The sequence below is a fragment of the Bombyx mandarina genome, chromosome 25 (genome assembly GCF_030267445.1).
Source record: "Bombyx mandarina strain Sakado chromosome 25, ASM3026744v2".
NCBI lineage: Eukaryota > Metazoa > Arthropoda > Insecta > Lepidoptera > Bombycidae > Bombyx > Bombyx mandarina.
Window position 1 is genome coordinate 1,413,459 of NC_143231.1, and position 20,345 is coordinate 1,433,803.

The window sequence follows — 20,345 nt, forward strand, 5'->3', positions numbered from 1 at the left end:
CCATATCATTAAACTATAATAATTTAAGTTTGATTATTATTTGTTATTTTTAAAAGTGAATGTCTATGTTCGACAGGTACACAGAAAATATCAACGAGGGACTTAAATAGTGTCGTTTTAGATCGGACCGTCTGTCTATGTACAGACACTGAAATGGCCGTTAGAAAAACTGATAGTTTTGGTAATCATTCGCGTAAATACCTGACTAATTTCGGGCGAACAATATTACGTATTTAATCGAAATTGATAAATAGTGATAATTGTTTTTCAAAGTCAAGAGGTCATCAGAATAGTAAGCGGATCCCAAAAAAAAAATGTTTTATGAGACTAAAGAATCCGTGACCCGACAGCCAAATGGTCTAAATTTCAACAAAATCCTAAATTTGCCGAAAACATTCGGACTATTACGAATATTTTAAAGGGAAACTTTAACTACTAAAGAGATCCATCTCTTCTCCAGTGACGCGCGTACAACGAATACTATATAACTATTAACATAAGTGTTTTTTGTCAAACAATCGACATTCGCCCGTGATCATTGACACGTCAAGGTTTACATTCGTATCGTGTAGTTTTCTTATTGATAATTAATAAAAATATATTTAACAATATATTCCTTTAACGTGACGTCATTGTTTCGGCGCTTACTCTGTTTGAGAAGTATGTAGTTAGAATTGATGTGGAATATCAATAAAACAGCTGTCACGTAAATGAAACAAATACTAAATAATAAAATAAATTCCCTCGTAGAATCGTTAATAAATTTCCTATATATATATATATACGTCCTATAACTTTAAATGTCGTCTTTTGTTTTTACACAGCAACTTAATGAAGTCTCATTTAAAATTAAAATAATAAGCACAATTAGAAGTTTATAAAAATTATAATAAGAATAAGGAAGGCTAGTTGGATGTGGTAAAGCCGGATAAGCGGATAAGGATGAGAATAACCTCGCCCAGAACGATGCCGAAGACCGGGCAAAATGGAGAAGTTTAGGTAGGAAATTGGATCCTGGCATTAAACCGAGAAAACGCCTTGTTTTTTTTTCCTACCTAAGCTGATAGCCTTAGAGGCTATTTCAGCGTAACCGTGGCTAGTAGGTGAGCTCACGGGGCTCAAGCCGGGTGTGTTACTAACACTGGCCCTAGCAAAAGCAGTGCTTCACAGAATCTACCACCGGATCGGAAACGGGACCCACTGAGAAGATCCGGCGAGAAACTCAGTGGGCTGTGTCTGTGGGTTAATTTACAGTGACCGGAGAAAACTCTAGGAAGGAGAAGACAATTAAAGAAGTTTATAAAACTTTTATAGATATGTATGTACTATGTGTAGGGGAAAGTGGGGGAAACGCGAACGCTGGGTAATGCCGAATTCAATGGTTCTGATATGTTAGAAAGATATATCCTAATTTTATTTGCCGCCATTTCGGAGATCACGCCACCACTGATGCCAGTCAATAACACGGGAGACGCGGACACACGTACTTAAAAAGGTATGCATTTTTCAATATTTTGTATGTTTTAGATGTAATTTTTTGGTAAATTCAAGTTGATGTAACTTTATTTCTATCTACAATAATAATTCAGCTTTTACATAGTGGAATAATCACATATTACTCAGCTAAATGATAATGATGTAGTAGGCAAAATAAATTTAACCAAAATTGTTTTTTGACCTTTAATTATTTTCGATTCCGCGGGGTAAAGACGAACACTCCATGTCGGGCAATCTCGAACATTCGCCGTTACCCCACTCCCGTTTGTTAGTACACCGTTCAACTTTTTTTTTAATATTATTACAGATGCCTTGTACTTACAAAAGAAAGACCGAACTGAAGTATAGTTTAGAAGATCTCAAAAAGGCTATAGACGATGTTAAAACCAAAAACTCTCCCAGCGTAAAGCAGCAGAAACATATAATGTTCCAAAAACCACTAATTTTGACCATCCTAATGAAAGAAGTGTTAATACAGCCATGGTTGGATGAAAACCTTTATTTACAGACGATCAGGAAACGTAAGAAATCAAGAAGAAAACGGAAAGATGGCAAAAAAGGAACCCAAATAAAAATACTGAATGTAATGAGAGAACACCTTCAAACAAGAAGTATGAAATATTATTAAAGAATTTGAACAATATAAAAAAGACTTTAGTGACTTCAGTCAAAATACGAAAAAAAAAAGAAAAAGGCGAAAAAGAAAATAAAGACTACTTTTGTATTTTTTGTAGAGATAAATATATTGATCCTCCCGTTGAAGACTAGATTGTGTGCTATGTGTGCAAAAAATGGGCTCACGAGAGTTGTACTGACGGACAGTCAACATCGTTGGGTTTTAAATGTGATCTATGTCGTTAATAATGTTGGTTCGTAATCACCCCACTTGGTGTTCGTATTTACCCGACTGATGTCGGGCAAAGCCGAACACTAAGGGTTTTGTTTTTCTTTCATATTGTTGCAGTTTATTAAAAAAATATAAATGATGATTAGTGAATAAGTTAGACAGATAAGTAAACTTTATAATTTAAAAAAAATTAAAAATCTATGATTAAATTCCATTGTTTTATTCAAGTTTTCCCTTAGGTGTTCGTATATCCCCCACTTTCCCCTACATCAAATCGTCATCTAAAATAAATATTAGAATAATCGAACAATTAACTTAGAAGAAAATATATAATCTATAATAGTTTTCATTTTGTCTGTTTACAGCAGATGTATTTGGCGCCGTAATCATAAATTCAAATTTGGAGCTTACTTCAGTGATCGCGTTCAAATAAACTTTAAAAAAAAAAACAGGCAACGTTGTCATTTTTAAATATGCCCTTCTTATCCTTTTTTCACTGTTATCTTTAGATTTACTAACCACATTTTCTTATAACGAGCCTGCTATCTGAGTTTAACCGTTACATAATTTAGAATAATTAATATCAGCTTAATAAAATTTTACAGAAGAACGTTTTCAGGGAATATTTTAAAGCATTTTTTACACATTACACAGATTATTAATTAAAAATGAGGAACTAAAAATTATTTTTCGATCGCTTCGTTTTGATGCCTCTCCTTTCGTCCGACTTCAGTTCAGTAGTAATAGTAGTAGGGTTTTTCTCGAAAAGAAAGGCAATGGAACTAAACCATACGGCCAATTCTTAAGTTTTTAAAGTATTAAAAGTCGTCGTGGCCTAAGCGATAAGACGTCCGGTGCATTCGTGTGGAGCGATGCACCGGTGTTCGAATCTCAGGCGGGTACCAATTTTTCTAATGAAATACGTACTCAACAAATGTTCACGATTGACTTCCACGGTGAAGGAATAACATCGTGTAATAAAAATCAAACCCGCAAAATTATAATTTGCGTAATTACTGGTGGTAGGACCTCTTGTGAGTCCGCGCGGGTAGGTACCACCACCCTGCCTATTTCTGCCGTGAAGCAGTAATGCGTTTCGGTTTGAAGGGTGGGGCAGTCGTTGTAACTATACTGAAACCCTTAGAACTTATATCTCAAGATGGGTGGCGCATTTACGTTGTAGATGACTATGGGCTCCAGTAACCACTCAACACCAGGTGGGCTGTGAGCTCGTCCACCCATCTAGGCAATAAAAAAAAAAAAAGTTTTACATTTTTATATTTAATTTTATATTTCAAAGCAAAAGAAAGCCAATTCTTTAGTATTCTTCTTTAGTATCTTTTTCAAATCCATGTAAACGTCTAGTCAGGTTTTTTTATCATTATGTTACAATTGAGAGTTGTCGCGTGTTTCGTGTTTCTTGAAAAATCCGGGTAAAAAGTCAAAATTAGTATTCTCCATTATAACGGACTTCAGTTCAATTATATAAATATATTTAATTATGACATTTGACGTTTCGTTGTTATTATTCATACTCGGGGTTGCCAGACCCGCGCCGCAGCCGCGCATCCTCCGATACGTTTGTGCGGACCGTAAACAAGCAGAAACAAGCGTCACTTACAACGCGAATTACAATTTTAATCTGGTCGAATACCAGTTTTTATTGTGCATCCGAGTGAAATGCGATGCCTCAAAAAAACATTTAATACAAATAAATACGTTCAATAAAGTACTCGGTATGAGAGATCGAATGGAATCGTCCGGAGTCCCGCCGCGGAGCGAGCCCTCGTATAAATACGCGATTTTTATTATCCGCCTCATTATTGTATACGAACGGTCGCTTATGAATAAAAAGTTGCCTTTATATTGATGCAAATATATTGTATGACAGCGAGTGGCGGGCGGCGGGAGTCCGCGAACAAACCTCTAATACTTCAGTGAGACAGGATTTTATTTCCTCAAAATAAAAATCTTTATTTGCATCAATCGAAACAATTATCTAGTCACTCGATATGAAGGATCGCATTTCCGACATTCCGACCCCTGAGCGCAGTCTCCGTCAGGCAAACGTTTGTTTTTTCAACGGAACGTTTATTTCAAATAGATAGATATTCCATCAAATAACTATAATTTCGGTGAAACAAAACTACGGGCTGTCAAAATTGACGTCGGTAAATCATCGGCTTGACCCTTTTTTTATTATATAGTTACTTTAATAATTTCGTTAAGGGCTTTTTAAACGAGGCGCATACTTCGAATTGCTGCCGGTACTTTATGGCCCAGATCATTTGTATTGGAATTTAAATAGGCCCCGCTCTAAATTGGATTACTATTAAATTCGTAGAGAACGAAGCGGGTGTGTGTACCAATTACAAACGAAGGGTAATGGAGACAATGAACGGATGACGGGAGCGATCCGACGCCGCTCCATCAAACGTTCTGAACGAACGAGAGCGAATCAATCGCACACAAATGCTCATTGGAAACAAAAACAATGGAGCCAAGACGGGCCATATGCGGCGGGCACTATCAGCGGTGAGTGGCGACGGGTCGCCGCACCGAGCACCGGACCGAAACACAGATTTATCTTTCTCTCTCATTATTCATATCTCAACAAAGAGGGGCATAAATTACGCGCCCGAAAATATCTAAATCCTAATCCATTCGCTCCGCTCGTCTCCGAACGAATCCGATTTTAAAATATTTATGAAAAGGCAACGAAAAAGAATTATAAAAAAAAACAAAATCAAAAAAACGACGTCGTTCCAGAGACAGAATTAAAAATAATAAAAAATACGCCTCGAGAGCGAACGTCGGAAAAAAAGTTAAAATACTCGTAGGTCATCCCGGCGTTGTCTTGTTTTTTATCGTCTACGTATCCACGTTTCATTAGATTCATTTCAATTCTGACGGGATTAGTGCGGGAGGATCTCTCAACGATAAAATGCGATGTCCGTTGATTTATAAAGATCCTTTCCGTCGAGCGATGAGACATAATTAATTGTTCGCAGTGATCTATCTCTGTGTGTTCTGTCTCTGTTATTGAGGCCGACCGGGGCGGCGGCTCACGAGACTATTGCTCCCTTTCGAAGCGAACCGTTTAGCGACGGTGGCATCGCGGCGGCGGAGTGCGGCCCGCGGTCCGCGTGCCCGGGTCGCTGCTCGTGACAGCTCCCGAAATTAGTCACGTGGCCGTTAATAGTCCCGGGGGCGGCGACCACTCGCCGTTTTTTTGTGATCTCGCACGGTTGTTTACAGCAGTTGGTGGCTATCGATCCGGCCGGGGCAGCACGTAAACACGGCGTTATTCATCGAACGAAGGATTCGCTCGTCGTCCGCCCTCGGCTTCGTCGTCTCTCCTGTTCCTGATCGATTTCTCGGCGGAGTGTCGGCGTGCGGCGAGGTCGATGCGAGGAGCGGCGACGGCCGAGCGTGCGGGGCGGGTGAGCGGGTCCAGCTCACTGCTCGATTAGCGCGGCCGGCATCGCTCCGCCGCCTGATTGGGCCATCCATCACGACCCCGTCCCGCGCGCCGCTCTCCCTCCGCCCTCCGGCGCGAGGACTCCTCTCGACAGCGCCCCTCGACTCTCGACCTTCGGCCCGACGGGCTTCGGTTCGGTTTGCGGCACGCGCTGCTGTCCCACCGAGATGCCGGCGCGGCACCGCACTCCGCTGATCGAGGCGTATTTTTTAGACGGATACTTAGCGCGTTACATTATTATACTTTTGTTGTTTTTTGATCGCGGGCGCGGTACCCACCCGGACCGGACCCGGCGGCCGGGTCGACGCACCGACCGACCTACCTTGAGATGTTTGATTGAGGTTTTGTTTTATTTGAGGCGACGCGAGGGACGCTCCGATTACGTTTCTCGTATTCGGTTCGCTCGATCGGTTTCTGTTACGTTCGACTCGCATTGTCCGGGACTAGATCGTCGGTGCCGATACAACGGGCCTCGTAATAAAGACGTGCGTGGGTGCGTCGGACGCGGTACCAGCCGACAGTAAACGACCGCGAATTACGGACAAATTTTATAGCTCGTTTCCGTAAACGAAAGTTTTATTCTCGCATTAACATATAATCGAGGCCTGGGTCATGGCGCGGAGAAGCCGCAACCTCACGCGTTGGTCCACGCTGGAGCCCGGGGCTACGCCGCAGACACTGATTGATCCTCCGATATCCCTCAAAACACTGATTGCTCGTTATGAATATTGCCAGTTTTACGATCGTTTTTACGATCGGATGATGTTTCTGCTTGCCTCGATTCCGTAAGCGCAGCGTTTATTGAGTCACCGCATTACGCGCGTTCTAGTTTTACGACGTCACAAAGGGACTCGAATGTTATCAATAAAAATCATTGCGCTTATTATCAACAGCGTGACATCTATGTGGGAGATACCCGCGACTGATTCATTGGAGCTAAACATCCAAAAAAAGGCTCTCTTCCATCTGCGGGGATGTGTTATGAGCTTCTTCAGACACATCATGCGGTCTCCCAGACATGAAATTTGAAACTTATAATTTCGGGTCGCATAGAAGGCAAGCGCGCCGTGAGCAAAACACCAGTCAGACCGTCAAATCTGGTTAAGTCGCTTGGTGGTAGTCTATACCATGAGTACCGTGCCACTCTTGATCGAACACTGCGGAGGAAAGTCACATGTGGTCGCGATCCTCAGCAGTGAGGGCACTATGAAGAGGAGATTCATTAGAAAAATAGACTGTGTTATGAGAAGACACAGCCAAATTCTGGCGCAAAGCAGTTTTGTAAGGTCGTGTCTCTAGCTGCGGAGAGAATTTGTAATGAAGTCTTCGCGAGCTAACCTATGTACCGTTGAGCTGAAGCTTAGCGCGTTTGTGACCGCAGTGACGTCACCATAACGAACTGGTCTCCGGAGCAGCTCGTATTATCTTGACAAGTGCTGCGTGGTACCGATGTTGATCGAGCAGTTAGACAAGATGACTTCTTCACGCTATTCCTACTCTGTCTATTGACTGACCGAGATAATAACTCGTGTCTAGTACAGGCTTTTATTTATTTTTGATGAAATTTTTTCAGATTAAATTTTTCTAATGAAATACGTACTCAACAAATGCTCACGATTGACTTCCATGGTGAAGGAATAACATCGTGTAATAAAAACCAAACCCGAAAAATTATAATTTGCGTAATCACTGGTGATAGGACCTCTTGGGAATCTGCACGGGCAGGTACCACCACCCCGCTTATTTCCGCCGTGAAGCAGTAATGCGTTTCGGTTTGAAGGGTGGGGTACCCGTTGTAACTATACTGAGACCTTAGAACTTATATCTCGAGGTGGATGGCCCATTTACGTTGTAGATGTCTATGGGCTCCAGTAACCACTTAACACCAGGTAGGCTGTGAGCTCGTCCATCCATCTAAGCAATAAAAATAAAAAATAAAAATTCCAAACAAATCACGGCTCAGCGCAAAAATACTTGTCTCTAATGTAAGGAGTCTCAGATTTGAGAAAACCTTATCACTTAAAAATCTTCAAAATAACCTTATCTACTCACTTGGAGCTCATCTGATGTAAACTCTACCTACAGCTAAAGTTCAAGGTCATCGATACACATGGGGTTTTTTTTTAAAGGTACCTACAGTAAGTTATACCTATATCGACATCAGTTAACTTCATTAACATAAAGCCCAGGAGCTTCTGCAATCGTTAAGCTGCGAGTGCAGTGAATGGATGCTAGAAAGGCATTGTCGCTCTTCGGTGATGGTAGGGAGTTACGTCTGCCGGTACCGTTATTACAATCCTACGTGATCTGCCTCAGTTATTGGTTCGGTAGGCTATTTCAACTTATCTGGTTCGGCAGGCGAGTTCGCTTACCCTGAGAGTTTAGTTGAAATTATAATTTGCGTAATTACTAGTGGTAGGACCTCTTGTGAGTCCGCGCGGATAGGTACCACTACCCTGTCTATTTCTGCCGTGAAGCAGTGATGCGTTTCGGTTTGAAAGGTGGGGCAAGTTGTAACTATACTTGAGACCTTAGAACTTACATCTCAAGGTGGGTGGCGCATTTACGTCGTAGATGTCTATGGGCTCCAGTAACCACTTAGCACCAGGTGGGCTATGAGCTCGTCCACCCATCTAAACAATTAAAAAAAAAACTAACACTAGAGCCCTAGTAAGAGCAGTGCTTCGCTGAATCTACCACTGGACCAAAATAGCGACCCACTGAGAATATCAAAAGAAACTCAGTGGGTCGTGTCTATGGTTTGTCCTGCACGTCAATCTTCTCGTCGCACGATGACTGGTGGATGCGTTTCAATTTAGCAAACGGACCAGATTTTTTACAATACAGTTGAGACTACGACCTCATGTCTCAAAGAGGGTGGCCAGTTCACGCTGTAATATCTACCAACGCATTCCTACATCGATGTGCACCAAAAAAAAGCATCTTTAATCATCGGTATACTTTGAGTACCACTGCAGAGATTGAGATTAAGAGGCATCACAAGATTATCACCTTTATGACATGACAATTAAAGATCATAGTCCTGTGAGCTAATAACGATGGTTACGTCGTTACTGAATGTTCGGAGACGTAATGAACAACCATTCCCGGTCTAATTTGCGGACATGGCGAGCGATCGATCTCGCCGGACTTTTGCCTTAGAGCTCGAACACAAATTGAGCAATTCAAGCCGCGCTTACTATATCGCTACGCGTATCAATACTCATACATGTTCATTGTTAAGCGATTGCGGCCATGACAGGTTAGCTTCGACAAAAAGAAAAAAAAGTCGAATATTCGATGATAAAATGCATGACGGTATTAGTCGATCCTGCGCCGCGCCCGGGATCGAACGACGTACTCCGGGGCACGCACACACACAACTAATTATCGACTCGCATCGCATTGTTTTTGTCTAATCTAATTCTGGTAAAAACATTTACGGAGCCGACAACACTGTTCCCGAGACATTCCAACGCTCCACGTAGCCATAGCAACCGACGCCGTGCACATTTAGATACATCTACAAATTTATAAACAAACAAAAAACAACCTTATTTCCGAAGCTATAAAGACCTCGTGTTGAACTCCGTTTAATGAAGTTATAACGTTCCGTTATGTAGCCACTCGATTGTAGATGCTCAATTAAAACAATGAAACTGCGACCTTAATGTTATGAGATAAAGTGCCATTTCGTACGCAGAAACGACTTAAGAATAGGGACGTAAGGAATTGCTTTATCTCTTTCGCACGTCGTAAAGATTAGCTAGTTCCGTCTCGCTTGCCGTCGATTCCTTTTTCGCTGAAGACGAAATCAATAAACTTGGAACTTCTCTTTCGTTCGTACTTTTTGTATCAGTGCCCATTATCCTTCGTGCGAACTACGGAAAGGTGAATGGAAATTATTTATAAAAAATGTCGTCTTGTTTTACGGGAGTATATAGGTATATGATTGAATAATAAATTTTTGAAATGGTGTTTTAAGCTTAGAAAAATTTAATTTTATTTTTATTTTTATTTTATTTTTATTGCTTAGATGTGTGGACGAGCTCACAGCCCACCTGGTGTTAAGTGGTTACTGGAGCCCATATACATCTACAACGTAAATGCGCCACACACCTTGAGATATAGTTCTAAGGTCTCAGTATAGTCACAACGGCTGTAATATTAATATTCATTGCAATATTATTGATATTCTATATGACAACTTATGTAATTTATAAATAAAAAAGTGTTACTTTTGGATATAAGTAAAATTACGTATATACAGATGAGCAAATCCCTAATTTTCTATGGGTTTATTGTCGTATCGTTTACCGTAGCGATATAGTGTAATGGAAACGGGAAATGCACTGACGTCATAAGTGAACGAGACGAAATCATATCTTAAACTAGAGGAAAAGAGACGAATGGCGTCTGTTTACCTTAAAACGTAAAGACTTAAGTGTATAATAATTGTTTTTACGATTTACTGCCTAACCGTAACAGTTACGGTTGAATTTTGTTTAACGAAGTTTCCGGAGTCTCAATCACTATCGCCGATCAATAGATGGCGTTAGAATAATGTTGATTGTGATTTAAAATTCGAATGCACTTCCGAGTTAGAAAATTGATAATTATGTAACATAAAAATCAAATAAAATTATATTTAATCGAAACAAATCCTTGAGTGTATATATTAAAGATCACATTCGAATATGAGCAATTATGTTTGTTTGCTTACTAACTTACAGGCTTAAGTGCTAAGTAGTCATTTTAGTAATTATGAGTTTAGTCGTCATTACGGAGCGGCATTGAGTTATTAATAACTCACAAATGAGTTGGTTCGTGCACTTGAACGAAATCGATTCGCGTGAGAATCGATTTTTATGACCGAGCCCAGAAATTTTAGCGGATAGAATCGATTTTTTTCGAGTTGACATTTACTGTGTATATTGTTTTACTGACGATGGAGTCTAATATTGTAGTTTTAGAGCACAGTTAGCGTGCGTCAAGGTGTGTGCCTAGTAAATGTTTGACATGGCGACCTTGTGCGGATGTAAGTGGGATCTCTCCGATAAGAGTGATCGATGGGCCGTCAGTTTGAGAGCGCGCGCGCATCACCCGCGTCACGTCCACTGCAAGATTGAGCCGTTACTTAACTAGTCTCAAACATATTATATAGCATATTTAAGTAAATTAGTGGTCGAAATAGTCGACTATAATTTACTGGTGGTAGGACCTCTTGTGAGTCCGCAAGGGTAGGTACCACCACCTCGCCTATTTGTCTATAGTGCACCTAGTCTTGACGAAATCTGTCATTATAGAAGTTTAATAGTCTTTGACAATAGAATCATAATGTTCAAACTTACAATTTCATTAAATTCTTTTGTATTGCTTAGATGGGTTACTGGAGCCCATAGACATCTACAACATAAATGCGCCACCCACCTTGAGATATAAGTTCTAAGGTCTCAAGTATAGTTACAACGGCTGTCCCGCCCTTCAAACCGAAACGCATTACTAGTACTGCAGAAATAGGCGGGGCGGTGTTATCTACCCGCGCGGACTCACAAGAGGTCCTACCACCAGTAATTACGCAAATGCTTCATGTATTAATATATCGATTTTTTTTAAGGTTAGCCCCGTTGGTTTTTTCGGTATCCGCTCAGCGTATTTCGAATTGGCTTATATCTTAATGGGACAACTGTACGATCTGTGCCGACTGCAATAACACGTCGTCGGTAAGTACCTACTCGTTACGTCATCACCGACCGCCGAATATTTTGACAGTGCCACCGACACGTGTGATCCGATGTTTCGTCGGCTCATTACTGACAACGATTTAGCTGTCAACAGAACGACGTGTCGTTCTTTATTCAAAATAAAAAAAAAAAAACTTTTTTTCACGAAATTATTACGTCAATATTTTGTAGAATTATTTTTTGTGTATTTAAACGATTGTTTTTTTTTCTTACTTAGGCACAGGGTTTTTCGGCAAATGAGAGAAAAAGATATTTCGCAGTTAAATCAGTTCTTGAATTGTATGTACCTAATCATTATGTTCAGTGTTGTCTCTGTGTGTGTTCTGAGGAATCTAATTAATTCTAATTAAGTAATTAAAGTATTAATTAAAAGAATGGTTCGTATTTACCTGGGTACTCACCGGGGCTGCCCAAGAACACGGAGGAGTACACCCGCCGCGCCACGTCGGGTGGGGAGGACCACTCGCGCCGCGACGGACACCATTTGCCTGAAACAATTGAAAAAAAATTAAATTATGATCCATATCAGATTCTTCTATTATAGATGTACGATATTCTGATGAGTTCAAATCAAGTTCTGGATGTTTCGAACAAAATACACAGACAAATAGGTATGGCGTATTCGTTAGTATTCGGTACATAACAAAGTAATATTATAATATCTTGCACTGAACTAAAATTCGCATGTCAAATAATGACAAAGCATACACGCTGCTTTTAATAACTTATGTAATAACTCATTTTCACTATGCTTGGCGGATAAATGATTTCTTTCTTTCTTTCTTTCTTGAATTAATACATGTCTCTAACAATTTCCCTGTGCCTTTATGGTTATCATAGATATAGAATTAAAAAAAAAACAATAAAGTAAATGGTATCGAAGTCAATTTTAAATTGTTCCTACTGGAATTACATTTTGTTTATTGCTTTATAGTTGTAATAATAATTCACGTTCAGTTTTCAAATTCACCAACCACATCTTCATTCTAATTTTGGATTTTACGAATATTTTAAAATACAAAATATTTTAACTACTAGCATGCGTCATTCGAGAATACCTTCTGAATTTAAATTTGGAATATTCATTTTATCCACCTAAGTGTTGCCACATTGGTATTATTGTACACATTATTTGTATTTGTACACATGGTAGCTTTTAATACCTACCTACATACATCATTAAATGATTGTAAATTAAAAACTTAATGCCTTTAACTGAAGACGTGCGACACGTCTAATGATTAATGATCGTTCCAATAGCACGTCTCTCAATAACAAATGGTTGAAACGATAAAACATTCGGAGATTGTTGTTCACTTCGTGTAGATGTACAAAAAGCCATTACAATTCGTACTAATGTCCTCCAGGGCGACACATGCTCGGTTTTTTCAAACGATTTCGGTACGAAAAGAAGAAAAAAAAACATCTACATTAAGCTCTTCCCGCCTATCTAATGGATTCGTCCAACTCTCCCAGGACCTTAGCGTCATTACGCAAAAAAAAAACATCAGAAAAAAAGAAAGAAATACTCAACTCAAAAAACACCTCCTGGGAGAACGAAGGTGTTACCACCCCTAGTCTTTTCTTGCCCTAAAATGAGGGGAGGCAATATCATACACCATTAACAATTTCGCTACTTTTTTAACGGTGTCACACTGTATTATTGCATTTTTTTTGGGATCAAATGAATGCAATTACACCGCCGTAAGTTTGTTGGGCTCGTTTCCTTTTCTTACATCGTTTTATTTTAAATTTTTTATTCAAGACAAAAACAATTGGGCGGGTGTGGTGCGCTGCTCTTTTTAATAATTTAATTGTAAGGTAATTATTGTCGGGGCAACATCGGGCAACACCGCGGGGGGCGAATTCCGAACTCGAATATCGAAAAGAACCAAACCACCATAATTTTGCTCGCGCGTTGTGTTTGTTCCTTTTTCGAAATTCGTAATTCGAACAAAAGCGCGGCCGGCGCAATGGTGCATGCATGATTGATAGCGGACCGATGACGCCGAGCTCGCGCGCGCAAATGAACATTTTCAAAAATAAAAGAGCCCTTGACCTCCGTCGGGTAGCTCTCGCTTCGGATGTCGCCCTGGTACTTATATAGGCAATTTGCGTTTTGTTCACAGCCAAACTTGAAATTGCGTCGTCAGAGAAAGCGAAAATTACTCCGCTGCGGCTCCCGCGTCGCCCTAAGCAAATACTAAAAATCTTGTAACCGAAAATAAGGCGACACTCTAAATAAGAATTAAAGTAAAATTGCTGAGGTGTGACTCCCCCGGTGCGAGGGCATTAGGCGGGCCGCCAACGATATTCATAACGCGAAAAATTGTAATAACCTAGCGAATATCAGCATAGGGCGCGCGGAGGTGGAGAACACATCATATTTACAGGGTATGTGAGGGCGAGGGATTGTCGAGGAAATTGTCTAAATATGCCCGGCGCGTTAAAGATTCATGTGACACAACAACTTTGCACGAAATAATACAAACAATAAACAACTCAAGTTTGAATCCGTATTTTTGCATAAAAACAACAATGCCGGATAAAATTGTCAATTTTCATTTTGCATCGTAAAATTACATGTAAAACTCACTTTCATCACACCGTTCGACCATTTGACATCCAACAAAACAATTCTAATGTTCAAATGAAGAAATAAATTTAAAATTAAAAAAAAAAGCACTCTAAAAAACAATAATTAACGCTTACAATAACGTAAAACAACAATCGGGCGCTATTTAAAAATAACTAAACTCTATTCTAATAAGGACAGTTATTACGCCTATCGGAACATCATAACATTCGGGCCATCAACGGTCCGATACAAAAGAATTATTAACATTAATTAACTACGCGAAACTTTACAATGGTTTTTTTTTCGTTTGTAATTCAATTTTAATAATCGGTTACGTGAACTCCGAGGGAACGAAGCTTTGAGACTATTGGCTGTTATTTTACGGGCGTGCTTACGTAATTAAGCGTGTAACGCTTTTTGGGAATAACGTTGCGTTGAATCATAATAGCATTACGTCTTGTGCGTTTTGCTTTTTTGGGGGCTTGGTTGCAGCACTATTTCGTATCGAAATCGATATGCCTTAAGAACATTTTTAATGATCAAGATGGGAAAATCAGATCAAGGGCCGCCTGATGCGGTGTCGGTCTGTCTATATCACTCGACCGCCACTTACTTTTACGCCACTTTTACCTGGAGCCACTGTGGTCATCCACAGTGCGTTTCCAGAGGTCTTTTTTGCCACGTACCATCCGGCTATGGAATGAGCTCCCCTCCACGGTGTTTCCCGAGCGCTATGACATGTCCTTCTTCAAACGAGGCTTGTGGAGAGTATTAAGCGGTAGGCAGCGGCTTGGCTCTGCCCTTGGCATTGCTGAAGTCCATGGGCGACGGTAACCACTCACCATCAGCTGGGCCGTATGCTCGTCTGCCTACAAGGGCAATAAAAAAAATCCACTTGGAAATGTGAGGAGTTTCGGTTGGGTTCTATCATTCTTTAACACGTTGAATGCCTTATGAGGCCACGGTGCTCACCGGTGAGTCTTGTCTTACAGAACCATCCGGGACATGAGGGTCACCCGTGAACCTTTTATAATATGTAACTGAATAACTATCTATCTAAATAACTATACTGAGACCTTAGAAATCATATCTCAAGGTGGGTGGCGGAATTTACGTTATAGATATCTATGGGCTTCATAACCACTTAACACCAGGTGAGCCGTTAGCTCGTTCACCCATCGAAGCAATAACAAAAAATATAATTTTTTTCATTGTCATCAAAGTCTGCCGAGCATACGGCTCACGTGGTCATAAAGAATTTCAGGATTTAAGATAAACGGATGTCCAACTATGAGGATCCTCTTAAATTTCCTTTGAATTATTGGAGCATTTAGGAGTTTTTTATTTATTTATTACTTAGATGGGTGGACGAGCTCACAACTCACCTGGTGATAAGTGGTTACTGGAACCCATAGACATCTACAACGTAAACGCGCCACCCACCTTGAGATATAAGTTCTAAGGTCTCAGTATAGTTACAACGGCTGCCCCACCCTTCAAACCGAAACGGATTACTGCTTCACGGCAGACATATTCAGAGTGGTGGTACCTACCCTCGCGGACTCACAAGAGTTCATGCCAGAACTGGACGGTAAAAATAATGTTTACGGACTGCAATAATCACTTAGCAAAAGTTGGACTTAGAATTCGTCTGCATAGTAACCGCAGCTCACGAGGACTCTTCAGGCGGGTACCTGCTCACGCAGCAGCAGTTAAGTAAATAAAAACCCAACTGATAGGTCTTCGACCTCAAGACTGAAGTCTCGCCTTGAAAATTAAGTTCCGAGCTTAGCTGAGCTTGCGTGACGCGAGCTATTAACTTAAGCTCACTGACCGACCCGTAGGCGAATTCTTTTCGGCAGATGGACGGTGATGGTAAACGGTGACCGTTTATTCTCATCTTCTACCTCCGTCATACGTGACCGCAAATTCGGTTTATTTTTAAAGTCTACATTTATGTCATCGAAAGCTGTCTTCAAACTTTCAATAAGGACATGTCACAACGCACAATGAAAGCTCGAAGATCGTGCTTACTACATCGCTGAGAAACATTTCGTCATCTTTTCTAAATCTTCAATTCACAGACTTCTGAAGCAGTTTAATAATAAGTAGTTTATATAGCCGTATACGATATAGATTAACGTTTTCTGAGTCATCGATCTTTTCCTTTGAAACTTCGAGAAAAGGTAAAAAAAAATATTTAAGAAGTTTATCAAAGCGTTCACGGAATTTAAGAGAAACGTAAAAACATATAAAATATATAAATAATCCGAGGTAAGATTGGGGTATGCTAGGTCAACAACAATTTTTGTACAAATCGGGATATTATTTAGTCTATTTTACATGATTTTACTGTGTGTATGTATGCCATCGATTACTTACAAACATTTCCGGAAAAGGAGAAATTAGGAAAATCTTAACTAGCGTGGTATTTAAAATTGATCCTGCCGAGGTCTGCCTTCGATAACAATATAAAATCCCAATTCCCTAAACTCATCATCATCAGCCCACAGTCGTCCACTGCTGGGCATAGATCTCTCCCAATCCACACCATTAAGCCCGGTCTTCGGCTAAACTTATTATTTATTTAATACAACTAATTTATACGCACGGTCCATCCAATGGCTTCTCTAAATTTTATGAATACAAAAGTAACTACGTCTGTTCTGCCTTCACGTTCAAAACACTGAACCGAATTTGACGAAACTCACCATGAAACAAACTGGGAATTCGGAAAATTATACAATATACCTTTCATCTCAATGCTGAGCGTTATAAAGGTAGGTAATAAACTGCGCGCGGAAAGACTATTGTATAGTCACTACATAGTATAAAACAAAGTCGCTTTCTCTGTCCCGTATATCTCTATGTATGCTTAAATCTTTAAAACTACGCAACGGATTTTGATGCGATTTTTTTTAATAGATAGAGTGATTGAAGAGGAAGGTTTATATGTATAATAACATCCATTAAATAGTGGATAAATACTGTTATTTTTGAGGTTTCTAATGTGATGTCGTAAATAATAAATAATAAAATTTCATGTTTCCGAAGCGAAGCGACGGCGAGTCGCTAGTGTAACATAAACTTTCTTTGTGCTAACCAGTGTATGAAGCATCATATCAATCTGATAAGCGATGTTCGAACGCATATATTAAAAAAAATATTAAATTTTAGGCGAGGAATATCCCAAAAGCATCAGCGCATCATGGCTACCGTAGGGGGCACCTGCAGTCGTAACAAAGCGGCCGGTGGATGTCCCTCTTCACACGATAAATCACTGGTTTTTCTGTTCGGACCTCTTCGCATTTACGCGATCCTGGTACCCGAAAGATATCTCGGATGTCCTTTTTCGAGTTTTTGTGTCATTTTTATTTCTCTCGAATTAAGTATTGAGCGACGGCGTATGTTTATAACTGCTTATTTCTATCACAAAAAAAAATCGTTAAGAGAAATCAATTCTGTACCGAAGACTTTTAAATGTACTCAATATATATTTCTATCCCTGGTCAGTCTCTTCAAACATTCAAAATAAAACTTGTATTGTTCTAAATTTCGAGGTCGTCGTGGCCTAAAGGATAAGACGTCCGGTACATTCGTATCTAGCGATGCACCGGTGCTCGAATCCCGCAGGTGGGTACTAATTTTTCTAATGAAATACGTACTTAACAAATATTCACGATTGACTTCGACGGTGAAAGAATAGCATCGTGTAATAAAAATCAAACCCACAAAATTATGATTTGCGTAATTACTGGTGGTAGGACCTCTTGAGTCTGCACGGATAGGTACCACCGCCCTGTCTATTTCTGCCGTGAAGCAGTAATGCGTTTCGGTTTGAAGTGTAGGGCAGCCGTTGTAACTGAGACCTTAGACCTTATATCAGAATCTCAAGGTGGTTGGCGCATTTACGTTGTAGATGTATATGGGCTCCAGTAACCACTTAACACCAGGTGGGCTGTGAGCTCGTTCACCAATCTAAGAAATAAAAAAAAACTTACGAATACAGATTCTTTAATAAGTTTAACAAGTATCATACAGCAGTTATAACATGACGCGATAATGAAACAGCATCGTTGTGAAGTTACTAACAGCGTTGAGTTTTCAATACAATTTGAAATTTCAGCAACTTCTATTTTGTTTTTTTTGTAATCAACATTAAAACAAGCACGCTTTTTTTTTTTTCATTCGCCAGTACGAAAACTTTATAATTGACATATACGAAACCTCGGAAATTATAGTAATTTTGAACGAAATAAGCGTAGGATTAAGCCCGTGAATATTTTAGCCATAAATATGAGTGTAGCTGTTCCATTCAGTGATTTCTACTGAGTGCAAGACCCTCCGATGTTCTTTGTGTTCTAATTATGTTTGTTATGTACGGTTTTTAGATTTACAAAGCGTATCTGTGAATTGTAAACAAAAAACGCAACACTAGAGAGCAGCAAATTACAAAATTAAACTGCTATTTTAGCATGCTTTTTTAAAATAGCATACTAATAATACCTTTGAACGACAGAATGCGATATTACCTAAAACAAACATCTAATATCATGTATCTTAGTTATCGATCAGTCGGTCCGTACCTACGGATGAGGTATACGTCAAACGCTACGGAACCACCCCACGCGGGCCGAGACATCGACCCCCGTTGTCAGTGAGCGTAACCAATTCATAAAACCACCTGCAAAAGGTCCAATTTCGTAGAACTGCAGACGAAATCCTTACGACATTCTCACGTCTGCAGAATGGACGGTGTCAGCCAACAAAGACGCAAGTGTAGTTTTTAGTGGCGCGAAAATGTGTCTTAGCGTGATCAGAATAGAGTGATGTTGGGCGGGCGGTTTCCTCGCCCTGGGCGGGGGCAATTAGCCGCATTTCCGAACGGTTTCGAAAAGGCTCCGTTTTCGTTTTTAACGTGGATTATTACTTATTGTTTTATGCCTCGCGGACGGTGCGGTGTTTTCACATTAATTTGGCTTGTTTTTTTTTTCATTATTTTCGCAGCCGGCTGACTGGAAACGTGTTTTTAACTCGAATAACGCCAATGGTTTAAATAGTAAACGAACAAATTTTTTGTTTTCATACGACAATACCTATTCTGTTCCATCTTATTTAGTTATATCGTCGAAAATTTCCTTTAGGTAAAAAATATATCGAAATAAAATAATACATACATACAAGTCGTCGTGGCCTAAAGGATAAGATGTCCGGTGCATTCGTATCTAGCGATGCACCGGTGTTCAAATCCCGCAGGCGGGTACCAATTTTTCTAATGAAATACGTACTCAACAAATGTTCACGATTGACTTCCACGGTGAAGGAATAACATCGTGCAATAAAAATCAAACCCGCAAAATTATAATTTGCGTAATTACTGGTGGTAGGACCTCTTGTGAGTCCGCACGGGTAGGTACCACCGCCCCGCCTATTTCTGCCGTGAAGCAGTAATGCGTTTCGGTTTGAAGGGTGGGGCAGCCGTTGTGACTATACTGAGACCTTAGAACTATATCTCAAGGTGTGTGGCGCATTTACGTTGTAGGTGTCTATGGGCTCCAGTAACCACTTAACACCAAGTGGGCTGTGAGCTCGTCCACACATCTAAGCAATAAAAAAAAAAAAAAAAAAAAAAAATACATAATATACCAAGAATCGATAAACTTATTGGCAGCAGAGTACTTATATATCGTCCCTACCAAATTGCTTTTTTCTGCCGCGATTCGATCAGTTCCATTTCTAATGGTGGGGTAAAAAGTTACCCAAAACACTTGAGACTTCGAAAGTGAGTGAGTTTTGATAATACCTACTTCTTTGAATATAAAGAATAGTTTATTTAAATGAATAATTATGATGTTCCGTTGTTCTTTAATATATTTCCCCTGTGTTACAAAATGCAAGCCAAAGCTTTACTTAAGTACGATTTCAGTTTTGTCCTAGCCACAGACTACTTCAATATCTGAACCTATTCGTTAACCTATCTAAAACTATCGTGTGGCTGCACGACCTATAAACCTTAACCTATTAAATTTCATAAAAAATATGTAGACTAAGCCGCGAAAAAGTTCACCGACCCCGCCGAGCATGGCCGTTAGCCCGGAAGGCTATCCATTATACCGCTGACAGCCGGCGTTTTTCGCCCGCTGCTTGACAGGCTCTGTCACGCTGACGGCTGTCAAACTCGGCCTTGACTTTGCCGCC

At 40.0% G+C, this 20,345-nt stretch overlaps 1 protein-coding gene across 1 annotated transcript in view; it reads right to left on the reverse strand.

The window, feature by feature from the left end:
• The window catches only part of hth (Meis homeobox homothorax), a 347,668-nt gene that overhangs the window by 150,069 nt on the left and 177,254 nt on the right, over window positions 1–20,345 (reverse strand). Inside the window, 1 exon segment of the mRNA XM_089738552.1 lies at window positions 11,959–12,057. Within this exon segment, the coding sequence (XP_089594678.1) occupies window positions 11,959–12,057 (99 nt within the window).